Source organism: Leptonychotes weddellii, chromosome 9 (genome assembly GCF_054177405.1).
Source record: "Leptonychotes weddellii isolate Sample4059 chromosome 9, ASM5417740v2, whole genome shotgun sequence".
Lineage (NCBI taxonomy): Eukaryota > Metazoa > Chordata > Mammalia > Carnivora > Phocidae > Leptonychotes > Leptonychotes weddellii.
In genome coordinates, this window is record NC_138377.1 from 37,749,508 (window position 1) to 37,760,453 (window position 10,946).

The window sequence follows — 10,946 nt, forward strand, 5'->3', positions numbered from 1 at the left end:
ATGAGGGAAATCGACTTGCGTACCTGAACGCTTTGACCCATGAACATTATTTAAACATGAAAACAAATCAGAAAATGCCAGTGTCTAATGTGCCTTTTCATTTCTCTGATATCAGACTGCCCAAAGGATCGTTGCAAGTCCTGGACTGAACCATAAATCCCCAAATCAAAGAAAATGATAGCCCTCGCAGAATTTCCAGGTCGAGATAACCCCCTCCCCATGTTTATTTATGAGTCTATTACTTCTTGTTTGGAAAATTTCCTTGACACCTCATGGTGTGTGTATTAGATTCTATTCCCTCTAGTGAGAGGCAAAGCCTAACTAGAACACATGCCTGGGAGCTTTAGAGAATATGATATTCACTCAGCAAGAGGAATGCCTCCCATCAAGCCGCCTCCTGGAAAAACGCTTTATGAAGACGGTTTTTCACTGCTGACATGTCAGCGTCTGTTCTCAAGTACTCCTGCTGTTTTTCATAAAAGATGCTTCAGTGTGGAGCTAGGTCTGAAACCAACAGTGCACTTGCTCTTGGTGGTCATTAACAAAAGAATTGCTTCAGCAGCATCTAAATTATGTGTCATCACTCTCATACTCCGCACTGGCCCGGGGCGAGTCTATAGTCACGTGTAAAGGGCTACATTTTGTTGTAATAAATAATTCACTAATAATATTCGGAGGGGCCAACAAAAGTCACATATGCGGAAAAGCTATCTCGGAGGAACTGATTTACTCGGGAATACTCAGAACTGAACCTTAACGAAATTAACCACCCGGTGCCTATACAGGTCTTGCAAAGCTGCATCTGGGTTTAAAAGTCAGTGAGACTATTTCACAGGGAAATGACATACCGTTCCCTATTCCAGGGCCATCACTGTACTGTTTACTATGGCTTTGAAATGGCTTCTACTGGAATCAGGTCAAGATAATTTCAGAAACAGATGCAAGTCAGCGTTTCACTAAGGGGGTGGACCCCTGTTTTGAATAGATCCAGGATCATATCAATTTATGGTAGACCATTATGATTTTAATCAAATGATGACTATTTCACTTTAGGCAGTTAATGCTCTAGAATATATCTTTTTTTTTTTTAACACTTTTTTTTTTAAAGATTTTATTTATTTATCTGAGAGAGAGAATGGGAGACAGAGAGCATGAGAGGGGAAGGGTCAAAGGGAGAAGCAGACTCCCTGCTGAGCAGGGAGCCCGATGCGGGACTCGATCCAGGGACTCCAGGATCATGACCTGAGCCGAAGGCAGTTGCTTAACCAACTGAGCCACTATATCTTTTTGAGGTTAATTTGCACGTAAACCAAAGGAAGAACTAGCCTCCGTTTGACATGCCCAGTGCCAGTGCAAACTCAGCTCCCTCCTTATAAATCACTGGGAGAGATGATAGGCTTTCCTTTTTGTCCCTTGGCCTAAATTTTGCCTCTTAGCTGCATCAGTGTTATGTCTCCCTAATCAAGTCCTGGTGATGGGTCAATCTTCAAAATCATGCATTCGTCTGAGGAGCTGATTAAAATGTATGCTGAATTGTTTGAAGAAAAAGAATACAGTCTAGATGAAAATGCTGTGGAGTGATTTCCTATTAAATTCATTTCACCAACATGGATATTAATCTCTAAGAAGTTGAGCTAAAAGATTAAACTGCAATTACTAGCCCTTAATTAGAATGTGAGCAGCTTTTATAGTCTCTGTCTGGATGTCTCACGAGCATACTGATTTCTTGTTAATACTGACCCTTCCTACCTTGAAACAGCGATGTATGAGAGGTAATTGGGTTTGAGGAAGCATTTAGCAACTCTCATGAAGTCTTCAGTTGCTTGCCCTGAGATATGGAGGCATCAATTTTTTAAAGAAAAATTTCTTTGCGTTCTACTTGACAGATAGTTGCTGCAATTATGGCCATTACGGGTATCGTCATGATGGCATATGCAGATAATTTCCACACCGATTCTATCATAGGAGTGGCATTCGCAGTGGGCTCAGCCTCTACATCTGCATTATATAAGGTATGTTGTGCCTTTTTTTTATGTGGTTAGCTGTCATTCGTAACTTAGATGCGAGTGATAAAGGAAGCCGGGACAATGAAAGTCTTGGCTAGAGAAGAAAAAAAAAAAAAAGATGGTTCAAATAAGACTAAGTACCATTTACTGGGTACTTGCTACATGCTGGGCACTGGCCAGAAATTTTCACCTATGCTGACTCAACTTTCTGAGGCACAGGCACTGATCCCCACTTTCCAGATGAGGAAACTGAAGCTTAAAAGATTAAGTAACTTGCCCAACGGCACACAGCCAGGCAGTGATAGAAAGATTTAAATTCTGACTGGCCACGTCCAAAGCCCATGCTCCACGCCTCGGCCCCTCCACAATCATCAATCAGTTGCAGCAGGGGCGGATAAAGACTCCTCTTCTCTTTAAGTTTCTTTATGTTAACTATCTACAGTCATTATCTTAACTCCAATGAGGTGTTAAAAATAACAAGCAAGCCGTCACTTGCGAGTTGACTGCTCCGTATTAACCCGAAGCCACAGGAACTCCTGTTATTAGTGAAACAAAGGGCCTCCTTTCCTCTCTGATGGATACTCTGAATCTGCACTATGTACTTACCACTCGTTCTCTGCTGGAGCTGCCTGTCTTCAGTGGAAAATCTATTCAGTCGTTGCCCCTGACTTCAGAGGCAAGGACTAAGGGAGCAGATCTAAAAGGTTATCCCCAAAACTCCACTTTTCAGAGCCAGCTTTTGGGATGTAGCTAAGGCACTGTTCCACTTTCCCCTCTCTTGGTGTTTCAGTGAGAAACTTCTCTGTGAAAAGCAGGAAACGCCCTTTGCATCCCTCCTGGATGCCTGTTCTGATTATTCACCAACACTGCGGCTCCTAGGGCACTGAGTCTATTTCCATATTGACATTTCCTGGCCCAGTGATTCTGTGACAAGCTTGACAAGTTTTCACTCAGTTGCCATTAGTGTCTAACTGGCCCCCAACTGAGACTCCACTAAGGTGTCTGATGGGATCAAAGAACAGCACGTGGTCAAGTTCTCTTGATTAACTCTCTCAAGAGAAAAAAATAGTAAGTTCGGTTAAAATTAAAAGCAACCCCTGGAATTGCTATGTGACTGGGATGGCTGTCTTATTGAGGTATTCTCCTGACCATGTTATAGATGTATTCATCCTGGGAGCAGTAACATTTGCAGACATGCGTAAAATCAAATGTGCACCGTCAGGAAGATCTGCTCCATTCTACATTGTTCAAGGATTAATATAGGAAGCAGAAGGGTTATAAAGCCAAGAAGTATCAACTAGACACCTGGGTCCTCCTTAGCCCAACGTGGCTTTATGTTGACCATTCACACCTTCTTGTTATCTTCCTCTGTACACATATTTATATCCAGGGAAAAAATTTTTTTTAATCTGGAGAATAAACAGTATTTGTGAAAATATGTTAAGCTCAGAGAGAAAGGTGCTTATAAATCCAAGGCATCATTATTATGTCTCTCAACAACATAAAGATCGTCTCTCTAATTTAGTTTTTGGTATCTGTCAGATTACGGGTAAAATGAATCCCATGCTTGAGGGGAAGAATTGATGGCATCTCAACCCTAGATTGTCCTGGGTTTACCTGCACTCTTAGTTATCATTCACCCTATACCCATCCCCGATGGTGGTATTTAACACAATGCCTTCAGCAGTTTCCAACATCATAAGGAATTCATTTTATGGCATTTGCTGTTTCATATGAAGACTACAGGGCATTTTACTTCCTTATCTCAACGGTCCATTTAGTGCCATGGAGTTGGTGGGGTAAGAAGAAATAGAGGATAAACTCTGGGCTGGTCAGTTCACTGTGTAGAACTTGCCTTTCTGCTCTAGCAAAGTTTTTAACTGTGTGGCTAAGGAGTTTCTTTCCCAATCCAAGGTTTTGTTCAAGATGTTTCTTGGAAGTGCCAACTTCGGTGAAGCAGCACACTTTGTCTCCATATTGGGTTTCTTCAATTTGATCTTCATCTCTTTCACCCCGATCATCCTGTATTTCACCAAGGTGGAGCACTGGTCCTCATTTGCAGCTCTGCCATGGGGCTATCTGTGTGGGATGGCCGGGCTGTGGCTGGGTAAGTGGCCCTGGGTTTTGCCTTCCATTCCCTATGTCACTTGAACTTTCCTTGGATAGATAAATGATCACAGTAGGGTTATTCCCTTAGGAAACTTCGTCCTCTATTTCCCAAACTTACCTAAGGTTGGCTAATGGTTAGAAGGTTCTTTGCAGGCTATTGCCTCATTAGATCAGAGATGTTCAACTGGTATACCTCCCATGGGCTAATGTGTGAGCTGGAGGCCCAGGCCACTCTGATCACCACTGGTCTTCAAGAAGCCTTGTCCATTCTTCATGATGTACTGTATGATGTCACTGTGTTCCAGGTGTAGCACGGTGTGCCAAGCACAGGGAGAGAGGAGATGGTGCATTCAAGGAACTCAAAGTGGATCAAAATGGATGGAATACCAAGTGCAGGAGGAATAAGGAGGAAGGAAGGAGATGACATTCTGGAAAGAAACAAGTCATGAAGGGCCTGGAAACCCATTAAGGGAGTGGATTTAAAATCCACTGAAAAATCTTTAAGCAGAGATGACAAGCTCACATCTGCATTTTAGTCAGCCCACTCTGGGGCTGTGTATGGAGAAGGAATTTGAGATAGGAAGCCCTCAGCAAGCACGAGAAGAAGGCAGAACTAGACTTGGTTGCCCTTCTAAGTAGGCTGTGCCTAGTCGATGACCAAGAAAAAGTCAACTGGAGACTTTAATGTTGTCTCTCCAAACTCCCCAAACTCAAGGTGGTCTGCTTCACCTGAGCAACCAGGGGGCTCCCAGCTCCCAGCTGCTTCTGTCACTAGCTGTAAAAGGAACCTGAAAAATAACAAACCCACTCTTGTCTCCCCAAGCAGGTGAACAACAGCAACCACGACATGACTCAATGTCCCTTTACTCAGAGCCAAATCACTTTCATTCTGCTCCTCTGTCCTCACCCTTCCTAAGGACAGTCCCCTCTGCCTGGTCCCCATTTACCCACCACACTTGACCTGCAGGACGTCTGCCAACCCTCAGCTGACCTTCTTTATCAAGGTGACATAATCTGAAGCAGCTTTGCAATTCCTGGGAGAAAAACATGCCCAGGTTTTCATTCCCACATAAGCACTGGGTCATCTTTTTCTCTACTTTAGCCCAGGCCCCTAAGGTGAGGTCTGAGACAAGAGAATGATCAAATGTTAATTGTTGGTGCTCTGAATTCTACTTTTGAAGTCCAAAAATATGTAGTTATGACCTTTCATAACCGCTGCTAAATTGAGTGGAATTCAATAGCACTGTTTCCATAAGACCCAAACATCCTAATTAAAAGTGCCTAGATAATTTCCTGGCCAAAAACAATCTAGCTGGGAGCAGTCATAACCCAAATTTCACTGACTCTTGGCCTCAGCTGTGTACACATGATCTCCAGCTTTCTGCAAAGTAGCCCTTCACCAACATATATCCCTTGGCAGGTCTAATACATGCTCCTATACCAGCCCCACTCAGGTTGGGTGTCACCCAGGCTACTGGGTACTAGTTCTCCATCAAGTAGCATGATCTCCATACTCCACTGGGTATAGCGCTGCCCAGTACCAGAGGGGCTCCACCCAGCCCGTCCCCAGCCCACAGCAGTCCTCATGGTGCCAAAGCTGCTCTGTGATAAAATGAGGGGACAGCCTCTCACCTGTGTTACACACCCCAGGGTTTATACAATCTTCACTGCTCCTGTTCTTGAGTTTTTATTTCCATCCCTCTCTTCTCCATTGTAACCAGCTATGATCTGGCTAGAGCTGGGCTGGACAAATAGCCGGTGGTCCTCTGGCCTGCCCACATTGTCTGTAACTACAGCTTTTATTTGCTTAGGCTCACCTTGCTTCATTCCTTCTCGAAGGTCAGGCTATCGCCAGGGAGTGCCTAAGCCCAAATGCAGGTTGGCCTGGTCCGTTCCCCTGACATGTCTGAAGCCCATTTCAACTTGGGCTGGGCCCCATGCTACAGATAACATATTGAATTATATATTCTTGTCCTTAGGTTGTCAGAAAAATGAGTAAGTGTTCTACCTAAAGAACTGATTAAAAACAGACAACACATTTCGGTGAAGCCCCCTGTTTCTTGCTGAGTGGGAAGGGCTCAGTTCTCACCCAAACACCAATACTTTCAATCCACTGAAATATCCAGTTCAGCTAATAAAATAGCCGTGCAGGAGTTTAGCAGAGTCTGTGTGGGACTGAAAAAATTCCTGACTTTAGCTAGAGTGTGCCATAGTTGATTCCCTGAGTCTGGGGAGAGAGTTGAGGGGCAGGAACATTTTCATTGTAGCTTTGCAATGAAGGAGAAAGAGTTACTAACTGAGGAAGGTCCTCTGCCTTAATTGCCACTACTATTATATGATAATTATGAAGGAGCCCAAGTTTTATGAAAGTCAAACCCACTGTCTCTAACTACCAAGTACAAGTGACTCCAGATAACTAAGTTAGTGGGCTTAATTAAAGCAAGAATTGTAGATAGCATAGAAGAATAAACACTGTCCTGAACGGAGTAGTTCTAGAACCATCTTTGGTTCTATAGAGATATAGGCAACATGGTTGAGTCATTTACAAAGAGATCTCTCTGAATTGAGGACCATTCGTAAACATCTAAACAACCCCTAAAATAAACACTGGATTGAAATCCATTAAAATAATGCTATGTAGGGGCACCTTGGTAGCTCAGTGGGTTAAGTGTCAGACTCTTGATCTCAGCTCAGGTCTTGATCTCCTAAGATCCAAACATTCTAATTAAAAGTGCCTAGATAATTTTCTGGCCAAAAACAATCTAGCTGGGAATAGTCATAACCCAAATTCCCAGTGTGGAGCCTACATAAAAAAATAAATAAACAAAATAAAATAAAACAATGCTATGTAGCTTATCATTGTTTTTCTTTTTTTATAATTGTTTTTCTTTTGAAAACATGTATTTTTGATCATTTTTGTAGGGGGTAGATGATTGTTTTATATTTTACTAAAAAGATCCAAAGATATTAATTAAAAGATATCTAGTTACACCTTCCTTTGGTTCTGTGGACCTGCCCTTGGGTAATCTGTGCACAAGTCAGGATGCGGAAAAGGTCCCTGGGGTTCAGTGCATTACACTGAACACATTTTTGTTTGCCTGCATGATGCTCACCACGAGAGAAAGGAAATAAAAGCGCATAGGCCATGCTTGGATAGAGCTTTGTTTTGGCAGTAACATGAGAGCCTTTTAGTTATCAGGAATATGTCATAATATAACAAAGTAACAAAGGGAAAAAGCCCAAACTTCAATCATTGTCTTCTTTCAACCTCTGGCTGGCCCCAGCCTACCTTTATAGTGCTAATAAGCAGTGTCGTAAATTGATTGTTTCACTGCTTTGCATTTGCTCAATATGCCCCTTGCCAGCCAGTTGGCAAGAGATCAGGCAGTCAAGGTGGCAGAGGAGAAAGAAGAATAGACTACTTCAATGGAGAAACGTGCATCCGGCTCCCAAATTAGAGAATTAATTGACCAAAGGTGCAGACAGTGTAGAAGGCAGGTTTAGCAAAAACACTGGTTCTATTATGTTTAGAAGGAAAGAGCCTAGCAGATCAGTTTCCCTTCATCATCTATATCCTTTATTTTACAGCCTTCAATATCCTGGTGAATGTCGGCGTGGTGCTGACATACCCAATCCTGATCTCCATCGGGACAGTGCTCAGCGTTCCTGGAAATGCAGGTACTTGTAGGATTTGACATGTGCGCAGTCTCTTGCTTGTGTTCCTTTTACACCCTGTGTTGTTTCTTCGAGCAATTGTGAATTATGTCCCTTGCCTGGGAAGATGTTTTTAAATATCGGGAAGGTGGCAGACAACAGAATAACTATGCAGCAGATTTAAAATTTGCAGCTATAAACACTGTTTTTACTCGGTCGTGCTTTTAGAATTAAATACCACATGTATCATTTGGGTTTCATGTAATCTCCCTGACAACCTAATTTTGCGGTATTTTTAGAGGAAGTCCTGTGGAAACAAAAGGCATCCCAGCCGAGGACTCTCAAGTAAACGTCACTAATGAAAGTGTAGGAAATGTTCAGGGTGTTGGCTCCCCATCAGACTATCCGTGGGGAGCGGCAGAAGTTTCTCCTGGGGGCACAGCAGATGGCCCTCAGGAATAGATACAGGAAAAAGCAATTGGACTCACTTCAGGGACAAGAAGAGAAGCTATTTTTCCAGGATAATCTTCCTAGTGCAACCTGTCAATGAAACAAGTAATGAAAGTGAGTGATTTGGAACACCGTATAGTCCTTCTAACTGTAAAATTCTATTTTTCCAAGTCTCGGGTACCCACCTTTCTCTGCCCCGGGACAATCAGCAAGTGTTCATTGAGCACTTACTGTGTGCAGAACTGTAGAAGAAACGGAGGGCAGGGGGCGGGAAGGATGTTATTGTTCCCATAAGAAACTTTCACCAAATTTGGAAAACAAGCCCAGCATATATGAAATGGATTGAAATCCATTAAATATTCTTTATATATTTCTTTATATATTTCTATATATTTACAACCCCACAGTGTGATTTATTAGCAAATGCCAAATCGTGTGAGACAGACTCTTAAGACTAAAAGATATCCAGAGGAAAGAAATATCAGAGAGGAGAGGAGTTGTCAAGGAAGTTCATTCATTCACCCAGGGATCCGGTCATTCAACACATCATTTCTGAGCACTTAGGATGTGCCAGGAACAGTGCTAACGCTGGTGAGGGGTCCTGAGTGAGACACAGTTCCTGTTCTCTGGACCATGCAGTACACAGAGGGAGACAAAAGGAATTGAGTAGTTACAATGTAGAAAGAGAATTGTCTTGATAGAGGTGTGTAATGAAGGCTCTGAGAACACACAGGAGTGGCTTCCAGGGAGGCTTCCTGTAAGAAGCCAAGAGAGAGAACTAACTCAGGGATTAGCTGGATGGTGTGGATATGAGAAGGGACGGGCATTCCAGGTAAAAAGAACAGCCTATGCATGACCAAGAATTCCACTACTAGGTACCTATGCCGAGAAACGGAAAACAGGGACTCAAAAGTATACTTGTACATGAATATTCATTGCAGCCCTATTCACAATGGCCAAAAGGTGGAAACACCCAAATGTCCATCAACAGATGAACTGATAACCAAGTTGTGGTACAATGGGATCTCATTCAGCCATAAAAAGGCAGGGAGTATGGAGACATGCTACCACATGGTTGAACCTCGAAAAGGTCATGCTAAGTGAAAGAAGCCACACACAAAAAAGTCACATGTGGTATGATTCCATTTATGTGAAATCTCCAGAATAGGTTAACTCATGGAAACCAACAGCAGATCCCCACACAGGAACTGGGAGGTCGGGGAGGGAGCTGGGGAGTAGCTGCTTCATGGGTAAGGGGTTATAATTTGAAGTGATGGAGATGTTTTGGAACCAGATGGAGGTGGCGGTTATACAACATTGTGAACATACAAAATGCCACTAAATTCACTTGAACAGAGTTCATTTTAATTTACAGGAACTGCACCTCAATTAAAAATTTTTTTAAAAGAACAGCATGTGCCAAGACGTAGGCATTAACAAGCTTGGCTCATCTGAAAAATCATCAGCGGCCCAATGAAACTGGAAAAGTGTGAAGGGACGCAGAGGAGAAGTTGCAAGAAATAAAACTTGCAGAGGCAATTAAATGAGATGACATGAGCCTTGAAGGATAAGCCTGAGACTTAGGGAGAAGAAACAGAAAGCGAGCAAAGGGAACGATAGAATGATATGGAGAAAGGAAAGATGAGCTTGAAAGAACAAGGGAGACCTTAGAAATCTCTAGATGTAGCACTGACTTCGGTCATTTGTTCTCAGAGAAGCCTAGAAACAGTCATAGCCTATGACAGACCTGATTTTTCTGCCCTAGCTGTGGATCTCCTGAAGCAGGAGGTGATATTCAATGTCGTCCGCCTGGCTGCTACCATCATCATCTGCATTGGGTTTCTGCTGATGCTGTTGCCGGAGGAGTGGGACGAAATTACCCTGAGATTCATCAACAGCCTGAAGGAAAAGAAGAGCGAGGATCATGTGGAGGACATCACTGACTCCAGTGTGCACCTGCGGACCAGAAGCCGGGCCAATGGGACTGTGTCTATACCACTGGCTTAACGAGGGACACATTTTGGATGCACGTGTATGTATATTCTGTGAATATAATAAAATTTTCTCACTACCTGTACACTCAAATGACAGTATTAACTCTGAATCTCAATAAGTCATATGTGAAATAATGCCAATGATAAAAGTTTACATTTATATGCTTATCAAGGAACTGGTGTAAATAATCATAATAAAAATTTTTTATTAAAACATATTCATCTTTGTTCTATTTCTTCTGTTTTGGAGGGAATTACCCCCCCCAACCCCAATTTGCAAAGTTTCTTGAAAACATGAGATTCTACTAAGTTATGGGCTTACCATGACCTTACCCTCCCTGGGAACTGAGATGTTTTTGTCCCATCAGAGAAAGTTGCATAAGAGGAAAACACATGTAAAGGATACACACTTTATATATATTTAAGTCCAATAAGAGCCTTAAGTTTGAAGGCTGGAAAGTAATTAAACAACTATCAAAAGAGTATCTTCTATATGCAACACTTACACTAGGAAAAATGAAGGTGTGAAGATATAGAAGAACCCACCTGTACTTCTGATGTGCTTAGAGTAGTACTGAGCGTAAGAGTCGTTACAAATATCTCTAATATGAGGTAGACATTTAAAAATGACGCAGGGGTTACAGAGAGGACATCTCTACAGCGCTTGACATGATGACCACTCCTTTTTCCCCAAATATCCTCTTTACCTGGCTCCCCTATAGTTTCTGCCTCT

The 10,946-nt window shown here is 42.5% G+C and overlaps 1 protein-coding gene across 1 annotated transcript in view; it reads left to right on the forward strand.

Annotated features, from left to right (window-relative positions):
• The window catches only part of SLC35F4 (solute carrier family 35 member F4), a 46,530-nt gene extending 36,123 nt beyond the window's left edge, over positions 1 to 10,407 (forward strand). The window contains exons 6-9 of the mRNA XM_081830459.1: positions 1,887 to 2,012; positions 3,921 to 4,113; positions 7,704 to 7,793; positions 9,985 to 10,407. Of these exons, the coding sequence (XP_081686585.1) occupies positions 1,887 to 2,012; positions 3,921 to 4,113; positions 7,704 to 7,793; positions 9,985 to 10,226 (651 nt within the window). The 3' untranslated portion in view covers positions 10,227 to 10,407. The remainder of the gene's footprint in view (positions 1 to 1,886; positions 2,013 to 3,920; positions 4,114 to 7,703; positions 7,794 to 9,984) is intronic.
• Positions 10,408 to 10,946: the final 539 nt, after the last annotated feature.